The 22599-nt window shown below is 39.1% G+C and overlaps 1 protein-coding gene across 1 annotated transcript; it reads right to left on the bottom strand.

Moving 5' to 3' along the window:
- Nucleotides 1–701: 701 nt before the first annotated feature.
- KIF27 (kinesin family member 27) lies at nucleotides 702–22080 on the bottom strand (the record flags this gene model as incomplete). Its single annotated transcript, XM_084278842.1, has 17 exons — nucleotides 702–1165; nucleotides 2157–2318; nucleotides 2781–2979; nucleotides 4616–4822; nucleotides 5755–5970; nucleotides 6604–6780; nucleotides 7818–7931; nucleotides 8277–8474; nucleotides 9381–9586; nucleotides 10632–10787; nucleotides 11198–11331; nucleotides 11676–11851; nucleotides 12400–12606; nucleotides 14604–14747; nucleotides 18029–18987; nucleotides 19915–20115; nucleotides 21771–22080. The coding sequence occupies 17 exons, from the start codon at nucleotides 22078–22080 to the stop codon at nucleotides 702–704; spliced, it is 4230 nt and encodes a 1409-aa protein (XP_084134968.1).
- Between the last annotated feature and the right edge of the window lie 519 nt (nucleotides 22081–22599).

The raw sequence follows: 22599 nt of genomic DNA on the forward strand, positions 1-22599 counted from the left end.
TGGTCCATCAGTTTTACCTACAGAATGCTGAATTTGGTCCTGTGATTTTTTTCCATGTTAGTAGTACAGAAATAAATACCCTACTGAATTGCCAAGTGCAGTTCTTTAAGAGCCCAACAAGCAAAACCAGAAAGTAAAATAAGCAATTATCTTATTTTCATAAATAAGCCATAAAGAAGAAAAAGAAAAGCAAGTACTTTTTATGTTCCTTTTCATGAAAAACAAAATCTTTATATACCAGTTTTGATCTTCAAACATGTTCATATAAAATATATCAAATAAAATACCTACAGAAGCCAGTCATTACCAACACTAGGTGACAGTTTGGCAACTAAATTTTATAGCTATACATCCAAATAAACTAAATACTTTGTTATTGTTTCTGACCCAAGAATGCAAAGTACGATATTGTTCTAAGAAACCTCAGTTACACAAGTCCAGTGTGTAACTTCACAGTGCAATTTTTGAAGTTACTGAAAAATCCCCCTCAAACCAATATAAGTAATTTTGCCAAAAGGCCTTTGAATGAAAGTTCTTAGATAACTGTGTTAATTAAAATGCATCTCAGATTAACTCAAAATGTATGAGCATAACACCTAACGACTTAAGAACTATGGAATGTACTAATTTTTCTATGGTTGATACTTAACAAGACCATGAACAAAGAAATCTAATTCAGTTGCTCCAGCAGCAAAAAGTAACTATGTCTTAGTGATGCTAGACTTTTTGTCCATTTCGATGGAATCTGGAGCCATAAAACTGACACCAGCTCCAAGGCTTGAGCGCCTCAAAGACAATTCAGAAGGAGGAATGTGACGGAGCTCCCGGCGAGACAACTTTACTGGAGTTACTCCTTGAAACTGTGTTACGATTTCTCTTCTCTGGGTAACAGACGGTAGCTGAGGATGAGATTTCAAAGGCTGAGCTTCATCTGCTCCTGTTTTGTCATCCCTAGTGCTTGATGAACGTTCTTTGTTGCACCCAAATTCTGTAGTATCTCCTCCAAGCTTGTATGAATCCTGCTGTGCTCTTAAAATGCTTGTTCTGTCTGTTTCTTTTATTTTTCCTGGTCGACTGTTGGTTTCAGTGTTTACTGTTGATTTGAATTCTTCAGAAGCAGCTTCTGCTTCATCTTGACTGGATGTCTTCTCACCAGCACTGTTATCTAAAATTGAATTTATCGGAATATAAGTAGCTTACAGCACCAACTCTTCTGAGTGCCTGCTATTAAGAAATTATAGCCAACACGGTCTTATAGCATCAGTAACTTGGAGTGTGAGCTGGTAAAATGTATCAGCACTTCATATTTTATCCTTTCTGTTAAAAGGTTTGTTACCTAAAAATCATCAGAGGTATTAGCTGCTACTCTTCTCTGACAAGGTGCTGGTAATACAAGCCTCACCATTCTAACTTGTAACGTATCCTCATAAGCTGTCTTAAAGCAACTGAACGTGACAGTCAAACATTAAATTATTCATGTACTTGAAACTAGTCAGCCATCAGACTAGGACAACACACAAAACACATGCTGCAAATCTGACTGTCATGTACATACAGAGGATTTATTGCTTTTAAAGCTCAGCAACAAATCACAGTGTGGGGGTTTGTTTACTACACTGTATTGCAGCATGCATCAAAGTGTATTCAAAATAAAAATAGCTAAATAGAGTCTTTCTTAGAAAACTTACTACTGTATATTTGAAAAAGTTGGTAATTGACAGGGATCCTCTCTGGCCTTACTACCATTTGGCTAGGATGGTTGTTTTCCTGCCCTAAACTACAGGCCTCTTTGTATGCTAGGCATAAAATACTCTTTCCCACATCTGTTTATAATCCAACCTCTAGAATATTCATGTCCACAGTTTACAGGGAGTAAAATTCATTTTTCTCAAACACAACAGTTTGAGGTTTTGGAGGCTGAAATTATGTTAGAACCCAGAGAAAACAGAAAAATAATATAAACCACTGGAATACCACTGCTACAGATAAAAATCAATGTTGTTTCTCCTTTGTAACTGAGATGTACTGTATTCCTGGAGATCAGTTAATTTATTAAAAATATGATTTTTATGTCTACCTGACACACTTCTGTGTGTTCACCACTCTTCAAATGGCCTGCTGACAACTGCATAAACATTAAAAGAATATATACTTACACTTAGTGGATGCCAACGATTGATGGGATGACTCTCCAAAGCCCTTCAATTTCTTCTTCAGATCTCTGCGGGTTTTCTTATAGAAAAATAAGTCCTTTTCTAGTTGTTGGACTTTTACTTTATACTCTTTCAAGGTTTCAGCAATACCTTCGCCATCTTGTTCTAGGACAAGCAAAACTAGTTTAAGAACTAAATATCCCAGTGCCAAAAATCAAGATGCCCAACTACACAGAATACATCTTGTATCTTGCTGACACCTTCCTTTCAGTGTGTACATTTTAACTAGTATGACACAGGATCTGAAACGCCATGGCAAAAACACTTGTCAGTTTTAGAAGGAGCATGTAGAATATCAAGATCAGCAGGACCAGTATCTTTCAACTTCCCAATACCATCAAATTCAGTAAGAAAGTACAGTTCTGATACTGATTCAAAAACATAATCAGTTTTCCGTTCCTACAGACACCATGTGTCTGTTCCTCAGCATCATACACAATATCAGAATTAGCAACAACCAAAATATCTGTCTAAAATGTATTCTTTTTTCTTCAGTTGTAATATGGTATTTATCAGCAGTGCCTGAAAATAATACTTGCAGTACAGTTCCCCCCAAGGAGCAAATACCTTTGAAATGATGCAGTATTAGCTGTAGTTTTTTCTCATGCTCTTTGTGTTGTAGGGTCAGCTGCCTGTCACACTGCAACTTCATGTGTTCAAGTGCAGACTGTAACTCACGTATCACGTTTCCCTGTTCTGCGACCTTCATCTCCTCTTCTTCAACCTGCAGCTGTAATTTGCGCTCGGACTCACGCAGCCCAACAATCTGAGGAAGAAACACACTGCTTTTGATTTACCCTACCATTTTAATAAAAGCTTCTGCCCTTATGCTTACTAGGTCAGACTATACTAAAACAAGGGTCTCTATGAGCCATAAGATTATGATGGAAGCAGATTTGGCCACTGCGACAAGTTCACACTTTAGAAATGAGCTCTGCCCCTTTTGATCACATGGAATGGTGGATTTATGTTTAATACCTGTGCAGAATTTAAACTAAACCAACAGTGTTTTCCTGATTATGGAAAACTTCCAACTTCCATCCTACAAGCAAAAATCACCCAAGGTTCACCCAAGTCACAAAGGCACACAGTGTCTTTTTTTGTTTATTTCATTTTTGTGTTACCAGATGTCAGAATGATGCCTCAGTACGTGGCTGTACACACTGCAGGCAGTGTATGCAAAACCACACTGGATTTAGGAAGAAAATAGGAAAAAAGCCTGAGCTTTATGAAGCCTGCAGTTGGGAACAATTTCAATACAAAACTGCTGTTTAATGATGTTCCTGCTCCAAAAGTTAGCAACAGAGAGCACTGGAAAAGTGTAATTAAATTTTTAAGCTAATGACCCCAAAACAAGATACACAAAATTAACACACAAATATCCTGTTTAGGGTAATGAAAACTTTAAAAATGATAGAATCACAGAATGATGTAGGTTGGAAATGGCCTTCAATATCATCAAGTCCAACCATCTATCCAGCCCTACTAGGTCCAACACCAGACCATGGCACCAAGTACAACATCTGCTCTTCTAAAAAACCTCCAGCAATGGTGACTCAACCACCTCCCTGGGCAGCCTGTTCCAACACCTAAGAACCCTTTCAGTAAATAATTTTTTCCTAATATCCAACCTAAACATCCCCTCATGCAACTTCAGACTCTTTGCCCTTGTCCTGTCTCTAGCTACCATGGAGAAGAAGCCAACCCCCACCTCGCTACAAGCACCTTTTAGGTAGTTACAGAGAGTGATGAGGTCTCCCCTCAGCTTACTCCAAACTAAACAGTTGCAGCTCTCTCAGCCCCTCCTCATAAGGTTTGTCTTCTAAACCCTTCACCAGCTTTGTGGCCCTTCTCTGGACAAACTCAAACACCTCCATGTCCTTCTTGTAGTGAGGGGCCCAAAACTGAACACAATACTCCAGGTGCAGCTTCACCAGTGCTGAGTACAGGGGAAGGATCACTTCCCTACTGCTGCTGGACGCACTGTTCCTGATGCAACCCAGGATGCCGTTGTTCTTCTTGGCCATCTGGGCACACTGCTGGCTCATGTTCAGCTGGCTGTTGATCAACACTCCAAGGTCTCTCTCCCCCAGACAGCTCTTGAGACACTCCTCTCCAAGCCTGTAGCTTTGCATGGGGTTGTTGTGACCCAAGTGCAGGACCCGGCACTTGGCCTGGTTGAACCTCATACAACTGGTCTTGGCCAGCCTGTCCAGGTCCCTCTGTAGAGCCTGCCTACCCTCTGGCAGATCATTTCAAAGTATCTGAATGAATAGCTTACCTATGTTATCTAAAGAAATTTTCATCAAAAACTTCTCAAATTTATTTTTATTTCTTGACATCACTTCATTATATAGAATAAAACAGAAAATAGGATAAAATATTCATTAGCCACAACAAACCTTGTTGAAATATTTGAAGAGGATAGCTCTGAGCTCAGCAGCAGACAGGAAAACTAGTTTTCCTATTACGTTATTCTCACTCTGTGAAAGAATCTGAGAGGATGACCTAAGCAAGTGCTGGCGATTCTGAATGCTTTCATTCTTGTAGTCAATTGCAGCCTCCAGGGCCTCAATTCCTTCTTCCAGCTGGAAAAGGACATGTTCTTCCTGCAGAGAAACACACGTGTGAGAACTTTTTTAAAAAGGGTAGAATTAATTTTTCTGTATGTAAGACATCTTGTAATTTCATTTGCAAGTGTAAAACTAAACTTAAGAGTATGAGAAACCAGTAGTAGCACAGAGAATGGAATGGGGAAAAATAAAGAGGTAGAGCAAAAAGTACCCCTTCCATGACAGGTTGATCAAGTGGTTCATCACAAAACCAGAAGTGATTTTATCCTTTTTATCCTTCCCTCATCATCCCCACAGTTTGACTTCTGCCATAATTTTTTGTTTGTTTGTTTCTGCTAGTCTTCTGTTGGAATACTGAATGAATCACATCAGTAAGGAGTTCAGTGACCCTAAATTCTGTAGGGAAGTGGCAGAAATGCATGCCCTGAAGCACTGCAGAAGTAGCTTGCTTTCTGGCACATTATGACCTCAGCCACATGTCCATCCTGCTTCTCAAGACCTAAAAATTATCTGTGCATTTTGTGTAAGTTCATTATATCTTCAATATAATTATACTGATAAACTCACATGTGGACCATCAAAGTAATATGAGGAGGCCTTCAGGCGAAGTTTACTTGTTCACAAAATCGTATGAAAAAACCAAAAGGCTATGTGGGTACATCGCCTTGTTTTACGTCCTGACATTAAAATATCTGCCTATAATAAGCTGATGAACAACTAGTTTCCTTATTTCTGATTATATGATCCTTAGACCAATGGAGTTTGTCAGGGCACCAGCTGCATTAAGTCTCTCTGAATATAAACGTGTTCACGAGTATGTAAGTAGTGCTATCATAGCAGCCTCTTTTATTTACCAAAGTACCCAACACCAGTCCCATTGTTCTAGCTTTTTTAATATTTGGAGACACATTTTTTTTCTGACAGGAAAGCTTCACTGTACAACATTATCTAAAGAGGTGCTTACTTACTTCAGTTGACAAAACTTTACCGTCTTTCAGTTTCTCATCCACACTTTTTCTTCTTCTGAGCAGCTGATCCCTTTCCACCTGGAGAACCTGAATTTTTTCCAGAATGTCCTTCTTATCTTCAGTGGTGCTGCCCTGAAGCTGCATACCTTTGTCACACAGTTCCTGATCCAGCATACTTAAGCGGGTGGACAATTTCACACTATCTTTGTTCAAGGCCTAAAAGAAACCGCACAATAACCACAGAGGTGACACTGAGATACTCACTCCAGTAAGAAAAATGTGAGACTGTCACGTTCTGCAGTGAGAGGCTTGTCTCCTTCTTGCAATGGGGCCCTATTTCTTTTGACCAGACTGCTTCAGTAAAATACACTCTTTACTCAAAAGATGAAAGAAAAAAAAATGCTTAATGTGCAGCTTTCCACATACTAAAAATTAGAGGGGCTAACCATTATAAATGACAATGACACTTCAATTTGCTACTGAAAAATAAATAATGTAAAATGTGTCCCTGTCACATTCTCTAGTTTGCAAAAAAGACTGAATCATCTTTAGATACCATGTTACTTAGTGCTCTGCAATAATAGAACTACACAGTTCAGGCTACTTTGTTTTGTTGTTGGAATTCCAGGGAAAAATAATAAAAATATATATTAAAAATTAATTAAAATTATTATTATTATGTGTTATTTACGTTTTAGAAGTCAATTTGCTCAAGCCACACAATAACTTCATGGCAGTGGTACAGACACAGGTCACACGGCTTGAGCCTCTTTTGCTATCTAGCTGACCTCCCCAGTCTTCCAGTCAGCACTGTAACTGTGGTGAGCTTCATGTTTTTTCTTATATTACCTGACTAGATCTCAGTTTCTTGATTTCCAGGTGGCTTTTCTCTTTCAGTAATGCTTCTTTTTTGGCTACAATGGCTTCTCTTTTCTTTAAATCTTCTTCTAGTTCTGCTAACTGTTGGTGCTGCTGAAGAATTCTTTCCATTTCTTCATCCAGCCATTTCTTTTGCTCGTCTAGTTTCTGAAGTTTAAATAGAGATCCAGAGAGCATTAAACAGGACTTTTTTGGGTCATAATTTTATTTTTATATTGGGATTTTTCAGAATAACTGATAAAACTGTAGAAGAGATCGGCATTTCTGATGTTAACATTAATTCTGCAACAGAATTTTAACTCAGAGCAATACAGAAACTGGACCTTCTTAAAAAATAGGCTCAGTATTGTTATAGTGTTACATCTTAGATAAACAAATGTGTAACAGATGCATTTAATGAAATGTACTCTTTTTCTAACAACAGTTACATAAATATATGTCTTCTATATAATCACAGCAACTAAGTTTGGAGGGTTCCATAAGAATTCACCTAGCCCATCTTCCTTGCATTGTAGTTGCCCAGGACCAGAGCAATTTGTGGAAAAACATTAGGTGACAAGAAATTACGGAGCTGAAAGACGACAATAAATGAGAGCTCTGATCCTGCTAGCACAGACTATTATGAATTAATTCCAAAGCCACAGTTTGTCAGTGCATATATTCCTGGTAAGACTAAAAAGTTGCACTTATTTAACTTTTAAAATTTCTTTTCACCTCTAAAGACCTCAGGTACCTCACGAAACTCTCATGTTCCAGTGTCCACATCTGAAATCATGCAGGTGGCACCGCTGCATAAGACACCTACTTATTTAACCCTGTTAGGAACAACTAAAACCATAGACCTTTGTCAATTATGTCAGAATAGAAAACAAAAAAAGGAAACCAACCATGCAACATTCATAACAGAGCTCACTGGGATCCCCTTCAAACCTATCCCACAGCTAGCCCTGCTGAATTCTCAGGTGTCTGAATCACTGTCTTCTATAAGTCATAGAGAGAAAAGGCATTGGAGCCTCTCCTTCATTCAAAGAGTACAAGAGCTGCTAGTCTGTGCTCCCAATTTTGCTACAGCAAAACAGAAGACAAAACTATGATGGAATATTCTTCTTCTAAACACTTTACAAAGATGACTAGTGATGAATTTATTTTTTATGGCCTAGAGAGATTCTGAATAGATTAGCTACCTGCAGCTCCTGTGAAGGTCCCACTGAGTTGTTTTTCTTCTTTTTAAATGCAGCAATCTCTTCATCCTTAAGTTTAAGGATCTTCTGCTGTTGCTCCATCTTTAGTTGAAGTTCCTACAAACAAAAACATCCCACTCTTCCTGCCTCAGTCCATTTTTAAAGTGCATTTAAAGTCAGAGCCCACAGAAGTATATAATATGAAATGCTGACCCTAAATTTACATGTAAAATTTCAATTCAGAGCTAGACATCAAGTAATAAAACAAATGTAAAAAGCTGAAGAGAAAAGCAAGCATAAGATTTCTGTGAAAAACTTTATGAACAATTTATCCAGCTCATTCAAGACAGACAATACTTAAAACTATGTAAAGCGAGGCAGTATAGTGTATTGTCTTTGGGGAAGCAGACGCAAAATTTGCTCATCTCATTCTTTGTTATAAAGAAACAGGAAGAATCCTACTTTAATTTGTTGCTGGTCCTGCTGAATCTTGGCTTCTAGTTGCTTCTTTTTTTCGCTCTCTTCACAGAGTCTCTTCTGTAGCTGGGTCTGCTGATCCTTCATTTGAGCCACGTTCTGCTCAAGTTCTGTTGCTTGTCTCTCACTTTGGTTAGATAAGGAAGCCAGATTCTTAGTGTCTTGCTGCTTCTTGTGTAAGGCCTGAATGTTCACAGCAAATTTCAGTATATGCAGGAAAACTTTAAAACTAAATAACTTATGCAGGAAAACTTTAAAGCTTTCAGTATAAGCAGGAAAACTTTAAAACTAAAATATGACTCAACTTCATCCTTTTATTTCACTGAATTCTTAAGAGTTGGCAAGACTAACTTCTGCCCAATCACTCATTATTTCTGTGGCTTCAGAGCCATCTGGTAAAGTTGTCATAGGCAGAATTAATCTCAAGCAACACAAAAAGGAAAAGACACAGTTCAAGCTGGGCAACACAATGAAAGCAGTAAAATCTAACAGATACCACAGCTCTGGAAGATGTGTGGAGACAGATGGTGCCCAAATGACGGTCCTGAGCTCAGGTCAATAATTACAGCTACCTCTTTCTGTATGGTGCTTGTCTGACCGAGACACACAGAGCACCTAAGCTGACCCTGCACAGAATTTAAACTTAGGTACACAAAATTTAAATTTAAGTACAGTAGAATTTAAAATAAGTCAGTGCCAATCAAATAGGACTGCATTTGGCCTAGTCTTGAAAACCATCACAGTGATTTTCTTAAAGCTGGAATCTGTATAGTAATTTCATAAAACATCAGGTTTATTTATGGCAGTTAATAATCTTGCAGTAGTCTCCTTGTGTAGGTTCTTTTATGGTAATACATATGAGCATTTTATATCACTCACTTCTTTCTTGGTTCCTTATCTACGAAGAAAATACTGTATGTATCTAACCACACATACGTTAAGTAGCATTCTGAGTATAACAGTACTGGGTTTCTCACTGGATCCTTCAATCCAACCAGGTTCCCAAGTGTAATACTGGCAAGAGTTTTGCAAGCAGAGTGTGACAGTGAAACAGAGACTTGCAAATCTGAATGGTGAGATCCGAAATACCTGCACTTTCAATTTAGCGGCATCCACCTTCTTACGGAACTCTTTTTGTAACTTTGCTTTCTCAGGAATGTCTCTCAGCTCCTTACTCTCCAGCTCCTGAAGCCACTTTTGTGTTTCAGCCAGTTCCATTTTGGCCTGCTCAGACTCTTGCTCCAGTTTAGCTATCTTCAAAGAATATTGTCTGCTTACAGACTCAGCATCTTTGCCTTAAAGACACCATAGTTTAAAAGCAGCAGGATAATCAGTTAAAGTGTGATACTTAATTCTGTAGTTGGTTCATTATTTCATTCATCCTGGCTAAGCCAATAATTTCTGAAACATTTTCCAACCCTAAAGGAATAAACAATTCCGTTCTAACTCTGAAATAAAGGAAGGAATCTTAAATCTGAATTCTTCATGAGCCACCTGATGTCACCAAAATGCAATCGGATTGCCAAATAAAGTTAAATTCTCCTTACTGTAGTTTTTGCCAAAATGCCTCTCTTGTATTTCAAGAGAAACTTTGCACTTTTTTTCTGGAAGAACATGCCATTTATTAGTTACTCTATTTCCAGTTTAATAATCAGTAAACCACTCTGGATTCTATCTCTAATCTCTGACTTGCCCTGTTTGGGAAATCTTTCCCAAAGTACTATTTTTGGGGGAAGGGAATCTTTCTCAGTGCTAAAAGACAACCTCAAGAGAAGGTATGCACAGGAGGGGAGTGTGATTTGAGGGGTTGAGCAAAGAGATCCGTACTGTCAAAATAGGGCTTGTTTCGAGAAGACAAATATATACCAGGACAGATGTGTAAGGGACGTAGTCTAACAGGGACACTGACCTTTTCCCTCATCCACTTCTGACTCCTGCTTCTCTACTGCAATGCTGGGAATGCTAACATTCCCAGCACAGTGATGTATCTTCTCTCCTATCCCAGACACCATGTGACAAATACATGTCCATGAAGAGATCAGTAGCACTAAGCATACATGAAAAATTACACTATTGGTGGATAAAAGCAATAATCAGCAAAGCACAAAACATATTTAACAAATACCTCTGTGTATCATAGCAGAGAAGGCTGTAATCAAAATTCATAGCCTTCAGAGCACTCATAGCAAGCAATTAATGAAAGTTATGAATCTTTAAGTTATTTAAAGTGTTCTTGCTTAAGATAATTACATAAAAATGAAGACATGCAGGACATCTGAAGTTCTGTGTCTTTTCTTTCTGAACATCGTCATTCTAATTTTCCCTAGAGTAGCCAGTTACCTGTTCTTACTAATTCCTTAATAAGTTCCTCTTTCATTTTGATATTAAGTGCAAGTTCTCTCAATTTTTGCTCGGCCTCAGCAAGTCTCAACTCTGATTTCTTTAACTTCTGCATGTTAAAAACATGACTTTTCTGGAGGCTGTCAATCTCTTCACCTTGAAAGAAAACAAAGCAAGATGGAGATAAAAAATCTGGAGTAGACTGTAACCAAAAGGCAGTGCTCTGGAACACTGTATGTGTGGAGTTCTTCCACATGAAGTAAAAGAATCAAAAGGGGAGAACAGTTCAGAGTCTTTTCCCTGCCACGGGTCTAAACAGGAAAAGAAAGGATGGTATGTGCTAGTGTGTCAAGATCCCAAGTGGGAGAAAGAGCACTAAAAGGACCCTGAGATCAGTTGCAGAAAGAAAAAGAGGAGAATCTTGAAAGTTTGTGTTGATCTATAACAAAAAAAAAAAATTGTATCAAATACATGTATTTTGTTGGGAAAAAACCCTACATGTACTAAAGACATTTTTTCATATTCTGATACTATAATAAGATTTGTTCTCATTGCTTCCATTTTACCTGTGGTTCTGTCAGTCTGTAGTGCACATTTATTGGTTAAACCAGACTTGTCTACTTGACACTTCAAGTCACTTAGATCAGGAAGAAAGCAGAGAGAAGCCTGTTTCCGTGTCCATGTTCTGTTTATGGAATGCCTAAGAAAGAATGAAAAATATGCTACATTCTAAACAGAGATAATTTTCCTTTAAGTTTCATGCAAAGTACATGATCTTAAGAGAGAAATTCCCAAACTCACACAAACATTGGTACCTTCTTTCCCACCTACTCCCCACAGCCCCACCCACCTGATCTTCATGGTAGATTCTGGCCCTACAACAAGACTTACACAATCTTTACTAAATCAAAACTGTGTATTAAATTTGTTTTGTAATATAACCTGTTGGTGCCCTGAGTTTAAAATAAATAATGGTAATCACAAGTGGTCTTAGATTACAGGAGAATTTGCTTGTAATAAAAAATAAAGAATAACAAAAATTACTTAAATGAGGTTTTCTTTTTGCTGCCTGTGTTTTCTTCCTCTTCATCACTCTGATCAGAGAGGTGGCAGTGCAGGACTTTATCCTGATCCTCTATGTTGCTCAGTATAATCTGGCGGCGAGCACGGAATTCTGCCATTACCCGGGTCAGGGAGAAGGCAGGGGGGCTGGTATAGACCTGTCAAAAGGCACAAAAAAAAGTGACAGGTAAAAACCACTTAGAACAATTTAGCAATTATTTATTGATACTTTAAAAATATTTCAATTTCAAAGTCTGTCATCACCTGAGCTTGTAAGTAAAATCATAATTATAGTAGCTCTTGAATGCCTTTTTAACAAAAGATTTTGAGAGCGCTCAGTACACTTGTTCAAAAGTGAAAGAAGGCATTGTTAGCAACTCATCATCCAATGTATTCAACATATTGGTCAGAATAAGAGTTCATTTTTTATAATGCTTGATATTTGAACCCTAAAAAAACATCATGAAAAACAGCAGAAAGGACGGCAGGTTTAGCACTTGGAAGCAACAACTTTAAGACTGAACATTGTGGACAACTGTGGCATAGCATACATCACTAGACATTAAGAAGTAATTTTTCAGTCTTCAATGGGAAGTTAAAGAGCATCTGAGAAAGCCACTGTAATTTGTCATGTCAAGACTAATAACTGAATTATAATCATTACAAAGTAAAGGGGGGAAAAAGGTAACATTTGGGTAGGCCTTACATTTCGGGTCTCTGTCCCTGCAGGTGGGTGATAGGAGTGTAGCAGCCTCTTTGTGAGTGGGACGCTATATGGCCTCCTTGCAGATGCCACAGCAGCCTGCCTGTCTTCACAAGCACTTGAGAAGTCCAAAGTTTTCACATCTGCATACTTCTCTAACTTTTCTTTTAGCTGATCAATAAGCATTTGCTGTTCCACCACTTTCTCGTTCTCATGTGGAAAAAAACCCAAACAAAACAAAGCAGAACCGTTATTGATTATGCATGCACATGCATATTTACAATTTCTGAATTCCTTACAAAGTTCATGGATCCTGTAAATCACTCATTGACCCTAAATTCTGCAGTGCACAGGCAAATTCTACAACGAAATACAAATTCTATGACATCCCACAATCGAGCACACGCACACCCCTATCTCCCAGAAATCTGAAGACACATTTTTGTCTAGAAAGACCAATCCCAGGTGAGCTATGTTAGCTTACCTAAGCAACTAATGAGAAGCAGGTTACATATGTATCAGTCCATGCTTGCTTTATATATTTGTATTTTTGGAGAAACAAAATGTGTGTTAAACAAAAATGTTCAAATGAAAGACACAATCTTAGTCTAATTAACCATGTATAGAGGCTTCCTTGTCTTCTTTGAGCAGTTCCACTTTAAAGATTAATTATATTAATAAACACGTAGAGGATCCCAGGATCCCTCGTATGGGCTACTTCTACCCAGCCTCAACTTTGTTGATAAGGCTAGTTTGGAGAACTTATCTGCTTGTCCTACAATAGTCCCTGTACATTGTTCAAAACTACTTATCTTACCTGATTCATCCATAAGGCCAAGATTATGTCAATTTTCAACTCCCTCTATTCCTTTCAATCCTTTTCAAAGTACCTTAAGACCTGGCTTAGTAACAACATGATGGCTGAAGAATACCTAGTGATAGTCAACTGAAAGTGTTCAATGAAGGATATTTTGCATTGTTGTACTTGCAATAACACATTTTTATTCATTCTTTAGATACTGTTTGCTTAGACTACAAGTTCCTTCCAAACACACACAGATAATGTCTTGCAAATTGACAATTTGCCAGAAGATAATATGTAATATTCATGTGTCACAGGAAGCAAGAATATATATATATGAATACAATGATTATTATGATTTTGGAAGCAGTAAGAGCCAACTGATCCACTTGAAGCTATTATTTAACCCTTTTAAGACTCTTTGTCCCTGATACCCTTGTACATACACCCCCACAGTACAACACCTGTGATATAAATACATGTGTACATTTAATATCTATCCATTACCTACTGCCTTTAAAGTTCTTACTTTATTGTGTATCATTAAATTACATATTCCTATGAATGCAACTTAAAATACTTGACAGAAGTGTTTGCTTTTCATTATTCTATTTTATATGTTTTTAAATAGAAGTGGCCATTTCCTCAACCTTACACATTCCAGAATTTATATACACATTATTTCAGTGTAACAAGTTAACCCTGCGCTGTACAGGTTAAAACAAAATAAAATAAAACAAGACAAAACAATCTAGCAAGAAGGGACAGAAAAGAGAGAGAGAGCAGGAAGATGATGACCAGTATACTTACCTTTCATTCATTGACTCTCCCCAAGCCATCAGCAAAGAAGAGAAAAAAGGAGAAAAAGTAGAATAAGGAGAAGAGTACTAACTAGCCATGCTTATGTTTTTCTTTTTTTAAAAAGTCAGGTATTAATTTAATTTATCTCTCATACACAAGACAGGCAACGCCTGGGGAATATTTATGGTCTCCTGGATCTTGAAGGGTTACACACCACCCATGATAATTTCATTAGCATGCATGAGATTTAGAGAGGGAAAGAGGCAAGTGTTGTTTCCACTATGTCAGTCAGTTTTCTCTAATGGTAAATGCTTAGAAACTTAGGATGAAATTCTGTTTCATATAGTCAAAAAGGAACAATAAAATACAGGAATCCAGGAAGGCTTTGGCACAGCCAGGCTGATACACAAACTTCAGAAGTCTCACTATTGTGCTTCATTCACTAGATAAACTCAAATCATTAAGTAACACAGCTTTGATGTAAATAAAATGCCCATAAGATTGACATGCAGTTATGTCCAAAGAAATCCTGAGGGACCTGTCTTCAATGCACTCATACAGTGGAAAGATGGTTTAATAAAGATATGTAACAGAGGAGATATACCTGTAACCTACGTGCTTCTTGAGCCTCCTTTAAAGACTCCAGTTGTTCTTCATTTTCCTGTAGCAATGACTTTATCTGGTTCTGCAGTTTCCGGAGTTCATGATCCTTCTGGCTAAACACCTCTTCATCCGTAACTAGAGCCTCCTAGATAATGAAAGAAAAGTTCAGCTGGGTAAAAGGGGATGCTATTAGTCTTACAGTTGGAAAACAAGTTTTAAATTAAAAAGCCCGCAAACTAAACTAAACCAAACCACACACAGCCCTCCAAAAAAACCCCCCCACAAACCAACACCTCAAAAATACCAACCCCAAACCTCATTTGTAAAAAGATATAATCAGGACTGCAAAGTTTTGAGCTAGGTATAGCAAACTGTCTAAGTGGTTTTCTGTGGTTTCTACAAGTTATTTCTTCACTTCTGTTTAATCTATTGAGTTTCTTCTGACAAGTTTCTTTCTTCCAAAGGGAACAATGTGCCCAAAACTAAAGCTACTTTATTGGAAAAGATATCTAAATACAATTACTCTCTTTGGGGTGCTGTGAGATGTAGCCACAAGATCTCAGCATCAACTATAAGACTAACACACATAAACAAAAAAATAAGGACAGCTGTCCTCATTCTGCAACTCAGGTAATAGCCTAAAGATTAAAGAAACTATAAGAATGCTTCTGCAGATGTCCTTGCAGATAAATAATTGAGTGCCAGTTGAAGACTTCCAAATGTTATTATTCTTTAAGAAAGCCTGAAAAGCCAAATATCAAGTATGGAATCATCATGCCTTGTTGTTCAAAACCTGGATACTTCTGTATGACTAGCTTACCGACATCTTTCTTCCAAGAAAATACAACTCTTAAAAGTTTTTAAAAGTGCACTCCAGAATCTGATGTCTCTTCAGAGAACAGAATATTTTCCAAAGTCTAAGCAACAACACAAATGTTTCTACTACACTTAGTGGACAAGGGTATCCTGTCCCCCACTGGTGCTGTACCATTATCACAGAATCACAGAATTGTAGGGGTTGGAAGGGACCTCGAGAGATCATCGGGTCCAACCCCCCCTGCCAAAGCAGCTCCCCAGCTCATATTGCACAGAGAGGCGTCCAGATGGGTCTTGAATATCTCCAGAGAAGGAGACTCCACCACCTCCCTGGGCAGCCTGTCCCAGGGCTCTGTCACCCTCACTGTGAAAAAGTTCTTCCGCATGTTGGTGTGGAACTTCCTGTGCTCCAACTTGCAGCCATTGCCCCTTGTCCTGTCCCCACAGACCACTGAAAAGGGGCTGGCTAATTCCCCCTGCATCCCATACTTAAGATACTTACAGACATTAATTAGATCCTTATTCTTCTCTCCTCAAGACCGAACAGTCCCAGCTTATTCAGCCTCTCCTCATAGGGGAGATGCTCCAGGCCCTTAACCATCTTCTCTGGACTCTCTCCAGGAGATCCCTGTCTTTTTTATACCAGGGAGCCCAGAACTGGGCACAATACTCCAGGTGGGGCCTGACCAGGGCAGAGTAGAGGGGGAGGATCACCTCCTTTGACCTGCTGGCCACACTCTTCCTGATGCACCCCAGGATCCCATTGGCTCTCTTAGCCACCAGAGCACACTGCTGGCTCATGCCCATTATGCAGAGTTGAGCCCAGCACTGCACACAATTTTCCTCACCAGGAGAGAGCAGAGGGAGAGAAGGACCTCTCCTGATCTACCAACCACACCCCTTTTAATACACCCCAGGATGCCATTAGCCTTCTTGGCCACGAAAGCACACTGCTGGCTCGTGGTCATCCTGCTGTCCACCAAGACTCCCAGGTCTTTTTTCCCACATAGCTGCTTTCCAGCAGCTGACCTGAACTGGTGCCTTGGGTTATTCCTTCCCTAGTTGCAGGAGCTTACACGTGTCCTTGTTGAACTTCATGAGATAACTCTTAAGAAGTAAGACAAATGCTGAGATTCAGATTGCTTGAGAACAAATAAAACTATTAAGTGCTGTCTTAGAAAGAGCTAATCACAGCTATTGGCATGACAGGATCCTGAGGGGATATCTGCATGATAAGAATCCCATACCTTGTTTCGAAATTCTCACCTCAACTGTAAAAAGGCATGATGCCACCAAAAAGCAGAAAGTTATATATAACATCAAGTATTAGAAAAGTGATGAGGCACAGAAATCTGTAAATAGTGTAGAAACTCAGTTTAAGGCCTGATAACGAATAGGAAATGCAGGAGTTCCTGGTGAGAGCCTTGCTGCAGGAATACAGGTTATGAAACTAGGTAATAATAGAAGAGATACTTTCAACTTCACAGTATCAGATATACTAGTATACAGTGTACACAGTATCAGATAATATTAGATACAAGTTGCAAAACAGCAACTGGTAGAGTTTTGGTTTATTGCTAAGTACACCAATACCCGCGAAAATATCTGTGTTGTAGTTGTATCTATAACACTTCTGATACAGCAATTTATTTGCAAGATTCAAAACAATTTCTGAGTTTACAGAACTACTGGAAGTAGTTCTTGTGGGTTAACTCCAGTAGGCAGCTAAGCACACACAGCAGCCTCATCACTCTCTGCCACAACCCCAGTCGGACAAGGGAAGAGCAAAGTAAGAGTAAAACCAAGAAAACTTGTGTGTCGAGATAGAAATTGTTCAGTACATGAAGATGTCATGGAAGGAAAGAGAAAGAAAATTAAAAAAACAGGATGAAGCAAAAGCACTCACTGACCACCTCCAAGCCTGACTGATGCCCACCAGTTCCCAGACAAAATATGGCAACCTCTCTGAAATTCCTCCTCTCCCTTTTAGTTGCTGAACACGATGTTAGGTGGCATGAAGTATCTCTGATTAGTTTGGGTCATCTGCTTGGTTGTATGTGCGTGTGCACGTGTGTCCCCAACCTTCTGTGCACCCCCCAGTCTCTTCACTGGGGGATAGAGGCAGAAACAGATGGCCAGTGCTGTGCAACACTGTGCTGTGCAACACACTAAAGCATCGAGTGTGTTCCAGCACATTATATTAAGTCACAAATCTTAAATACAGCACAGGATGCACTGCTATGAAGACAATTAACTTCATCCCAGCCAGACATCACACACCAGCATAGCCAAAACCACAAATCTACCAGACAAAACAGCTCAGCCTCATAGAATCATCTTGAAACTGACTTGTCAAAATACATTGCCTCTCTATCATGATTAAGACTACTGTTTATTCAAACATCCATTAGAATCAATCTGTGTCCCAAGGATTAGACAAGCAAAATGATGCAAAAATGTGAATTAAACTTAAATTGTTAAATTTAGAGTTTTTTAAATTGTACACTTACAGGTAAGTGTAACAGTTTTACATCTTTCAAAAATCAATCCAAGCTTTGGCAAACTGCTGTTTCACACAGTTATTTAAATAATCAACTTAAACTGAAATACCTGGCATTTCTTCAGTTCCCTCTTCAGCTGAAGAACTGTGATGTGATGTGGCTCCTGGCTAGTCCCAGTCTCTGTACCAGTTTCCTGCATGGTGAGAGCTTCCTTCCTTACTTCCTGTACCATAGAGATCCAGCTCTGCAACCTGTCCCGATGACTTCTCTTTAAGCTAACATCCTCATTCAAGTCAACCAGAAATGGGAAGGCTTCATCCACGCAGTTTCTGTAGCTGAAACACTGAAGCTGCAGCTGGCTGAGCTGCTCCTCAAGTGAGGTGATACGAGTTCTTTCTTGGCTTAAGTCGTGAGGACGCTGATTACCGACTTGCTGGTTCTGCAAAGCTTCTCGAAGCAATCTGATTTCAAGTTCCATTTCATCAATCCGGTCTTGTTCAGGGTTATGATTTACAACTGGTTTGTTTCTAATGTTTTTGGCTCTGTTGGCGTATTTGAGGGAATTCAGGGATTCATCAAAGTCTGATGAGGATGGACTTATACATGTTATCATGACAGTCTTAGCATTTCCTCCAAGGGAGTCTTTCAGAATGCGAGTGATTTTAGCATCCCTGTATGGAACATGTACACTTCTCCTTTTTGGGTCTCCAAGAGCACTGATGACATTTCCCAGGGCCAACAGACCAGTATTGATCTGAACTGATTCTTTGAAGCGTTCACCAGTATTTCCAGTCTTTGTCACCCTCTCTGATCCTGCCAAATCCACAAAATGAAACTTTGAGGCAATCATATGGACTGGTTTCCAAGGTGAATCCTGTGCAGCACTGGGATTTTTCTGAGACCCCACAGACTGTTTCTGACAAATATTGATGGTAAAAATGGCGTGAGATCGACTGGAGTGCTCGTTCATCTGTGTTGTGCCTGTGTGACGAGCTGCGTTGCCACTTTCCAGCAGGCTGATCACTTCATCTGCACATTTTACGTGGAATTCCTTAGCCCCAACGATCACTTCAAATACCAAACCAAAGAAAGGAAGAATAATTAAATGAATGCTGAACTCTTCAGCAAAAGTTTACAGGAATTAAGCACAGTCAAAAGTATACACACAAATCAGAGAAACATACAAGTCTGTACTATTGTGAGGTCATAGCTTATCGCTATAGAAAAATAAGACACCAATACATGAAAAGCATGAGGTACAATACATCTGAAACCTGCAGATATTTTATATCTATGTATATTGTATCATAGCATTTGAAACAATTGTCTTAAACACGACAGAGTTTTACTTATTTACACGGTGCCATATGCAATTTGCAATCTAGTGCTATCTATAAAAAATATGAGCAAGGTGAGCTCAAAGAATATTTTGTCATAAAAAAAGACTAAAAATTAAAAGGTTTGTTGCAGAAAATATTCCTATGATATGGTACGAACAGAATTTGTGTTATACATAGCTTAGGTAGTTGGGCCTTTTGGACAAGTATCTATTAGGGATCTAAGAACATGGAAGTGTACTTCTACCAAGTCCTCCCACCAAGCATATTTTTGTCCTTTGTTTTGGGGTGGGGTAGGGCAAGGCGTAGGGGGGGTATGTGTGTGTGCAGATATTTACAGTGTAAGTGGCTTAATTACAATTTGGAAGGAAGTAGCAGTTAACCTTAACATCCTTATTCAAGTGACACAATTGTGTTTAGAAGACAGAAGTTGCAGAAGCTATAGCTGTGTATATACTTTATCATTTGTTGCCATTTCTGATGTTCCATCACAGTCACCTAAACCCAAAACTGTTTCAAATCAGCTACACTGAGTCTATATTCTGAAAATACAACTTTTAAAATAGTATTATTAAAGAATAAGCTCATTTAAGAGAAGAGAATAACCTGGGCACAAATCTGAGACCAAAGGTAGCAGCTTTCAGAGCTGAGATCCTACCTGTATTTCCCTTTTCATCTTCCCGGATCCGTAAGTCTTTCACAGAGGTCTCCAGCTCTAGTAAATCTCGAAGCTCTTCCTTGTAAACCTCTATATAAGACACTTTCACGTGGAAGTCAATGTTAGGTTTTTCAGAAATATGCTGAAACAGTTCCTGAATAGCCCGTGGGATTATGCCCTTTTCATCCTCTGCAACTGATGCTGAAGTGTAAGCAAAGATGTCTCAGAAGCTTGCAGCAGTTCTGTCGCGTAAATTACAAAGACTGAAGATTGAAAGAGGCCTGTGAGAGCTGCTGTTCAGTACACTAAGGGATGAGAGGGGTGCAGCGTTCACAAGGATTTTTGTAAACGCCTTTCTGGGGTTCAGAATATCTGTTTGCACCCATTAACAGGATTCAAAGTTAAGCTCTAAGTTACAGACATTAAAGTTATGAAAAATGTGGAGTCTACTTTAAATTTATACTCCTTAGAATACAGCTTTCTTCTTTACACCTACTCATTATGGTTGGTAATTACATCACAGGCTTTGAGAAACTATAAATTCCACTTAAATACAGCAAAGACCATTAGCAACTTGGTGAGACAAGATCGGTGACCAAGATTTACAGTAATTTCCTATTTTTTCAAAAGAACTATGGGAACACTAGTGCCAAACTCTCTTGTTTTGGTTTGGGGCTTTTTTAATATTCAGCACAGGACAATGTTTCCATAAATAACTTGTGCTCCTTATTCAAGAATATGGAAACCAACTATTTCTCTATGAGAGGACACCAAGAATCTATTTTACAAAAACAAAATAAAGTGTTGCTCACATCTAAGTATAAATTTAGTAAATATACGTATAAAAACAAAATTGCTGAGGTATGAACAGCCTTAGATTGTGACATCCACTGCCTAAAGAATTCGTCTGGCAACAGTGCTTATAAAAACATTCAATTACTACTCCTAGAGGAAAGACAAGTGAAACAATAACAGTAAGCAAAATTAAGAGGCCAACAGATTAAGGTTCAACAAGGTCAAATGTCAGGTCCTCTACTTTGGTCACAACATCTCCATGCAAAGCTAGACTTGGGGAAGAGTGGCTGCAAAGCTGTCCCCTTGAGAAGGACTTGGAGATGCTGGTGGACAGCCAGCTGACCATGAGTCAGCAGTGTGCCCAGGTAGCCAAGAAGGCCAATGGCATCCTGGCTGGTATGGGGAATGGTGAGGTCAGGAGGACTATAGCAGTGATCATGACCTTGTACTTGGCACTGTTGAGGCCACACCTCAAGCGCTGTGTTCAGTTTTGGGCTTCTCACTACATAGAGGACATTGAGGTGCTGGAGCATGTCCAGAGAAGGGCAACCAAGCCAGTGCAATGTCTGGAGAACAAGTCTTAGGATGAGTAGCTGAGGCAAACAAGTAATAGGACAAGAGAAAACGGCCTCAAGTTGTGGTGTAGGAGGTTTAAATTGGATATCAGGCAAAAATTCTTCATTGAAAGGGTTGTCAAGCACTGGAACAGGCTGCCCAGTGGGTGGTTGAGTCATCATCACTGGACATATTTAAAAGATGTGTAGATGTGGTGCTCAGGGACATGGTTTAGTCATGGACTTCACAGTGTCAGGTTAAACTCGATGGTCTCCAGGGTCTTTTCCGACCTAAACAATTCTGTGATTAAGAGTTTAATTATAAACTTCAGACATTGGGTTTTTTTACTTGTTTTTTTCACTCTGCAGCATCACCTGGTCTGTGTGAAACAGTAAAATATGTACTACACTTGCACAAATGCACTGCTCATCCTAAAAACAAACAAACAAACAAACAAACAAACAAACAAAACCAACAAAAACCCCAACAAACTTTCTACAACGTACCAATGTGACCACCTCCAATGGTGTAAGTCTTCCCAGAACCTGTCTGTCCGTATGCAAACACCGTAGCATTGTACCCCTCAGTCAAAGACACCAGAAGAGGCTTAATGCAGACAGTGTAAACTTCTTTCTGGGTTGAGTTTTTGTCAAACACAAAATCAAAAGTGAAGGCACGGTCTTTCCCGATGATAATCTGTTGTGTATTTGGGATTAATCTCACACACACTTGGTGGTTATGAAGCACTTCTTTAGAAAGCAGAGGTCTGATGCGGACTGCGACTTTCACTGGGATCTCCTCCATGCCAGACTCCATCCCTCTGCTCCCCACTCAGCACTCACATACTCAACAAGCAGCCCACTGCCACTCCTGCATCCACCTCATCCATAGCTGTCTGCAACAACAACAAAAAGTTTCCCATGTCATACAGTAAAGAATTAATCACCTGCTGCAGTAGAAAGTTGACATTTCCTAAAGAATATATGACATAAACCCAGCTATATCAGTAACTGTTACATCAATTATGTTAATTCTGCTTCTATCCATTTCCAAGCTAGTAGGCTGTTTCTAAGTCTGAAAGTCTGCCCGCTTTCTATTTGAGCATCATACAGCCATAGGAACCAGTAACACCGTGACAGCCTGTTAACACACACTGCTGATAAAGCAGGTACCTACAACAAATCCTCTTGTTTTCCTGTGCCCACCTTCACGCTGCATAGGCAACATAAACAGCCACACAAAGCACACACGTGTTCTAAATACCTCTCCCACCTAAGGAGCACCATGCGTTGTAACTCAACCAGCACACAGAAAGCAGCTGAGTTGCCTGCAAAG

The sequence above is a fragment of the Gallinula chloropus genome (assembly GCF_964237585.1).
Source record: "Gallinula chloropus genome assembly, chromosome: Z".
Lineage (NCBI taxonomy): Eukaryota > Metazoa > Chordata > Aves > Gruiformes > Rallidae > Gallinula > Gallinula chloropus.